Raw genomic sequence first — 316 nt, forward strand, 5'->3', positions numbered from 1 at the left:
GATTTCTGTTCTCTGGTGGTTCTGATGGTGTGGTGCTGACAAAGTTTGGGTCTGAAACAACAGAAATAAATAAAAACATTTCAGTAAACCAGAATCTCAACTTTAATCTCAGTTTGGACCCGTTCACTCACCGACGAGCAGCAGAACCTCTGCGTCGATCTTCAGGTTCGGGATGAAACATCTGAACTTGCCGTTGTCCTCCAGTGTCACGTTCCTGAGCCTCAGGGACACGTCTCCGTGTCTCAGTCCCTCGGAGGACAGGGACGTCCTCTGGATGTACGACGCCATCATTATGTCCCGGTCCGGACTCTGGAAC

The 316-nt window shown here is 50.0% G+C and overlaps 1 protein-coding gene across 1 annotated transcript; it reads right to left on the minus strand.

Moving 5' to 3' along the window:
• Positions 1–309, minus strand: LOC106512070 (putative selection and upkeep of intraepithelial T-cells protein 1 homolog; the record flags this gene model as incomplete). The annotated part of the gene is given in 2 exon segments (XM_014000765.1): positions 1–51; positions 132–309. Coding segments are annotated over 2 exon segments (211 nt in total), but the record flags the coding sequence as incomplete, so codon positions are not given.
• Positions 310–316: the final 7 nt, after the last annotated feature.

This window comes from Austrofundulus limnaeus, unplaced genomic scaffold (genome assembly GCF_001266775.1).
Source record: "Austrofundulus limnaeus strain Quisiro unplaced genomic scaffold, Austrofundulus_limnaeus-1.0 Scaffold4104, whole genome shotgun sequence".
Classification (NCBI taxonomy): Eukaryota; Metazoa; Chordata; class Actinopteri; order Cyprinodontiformes; family Rivulidae; genus Austrofundulus; species Austrofundulus limnaeus.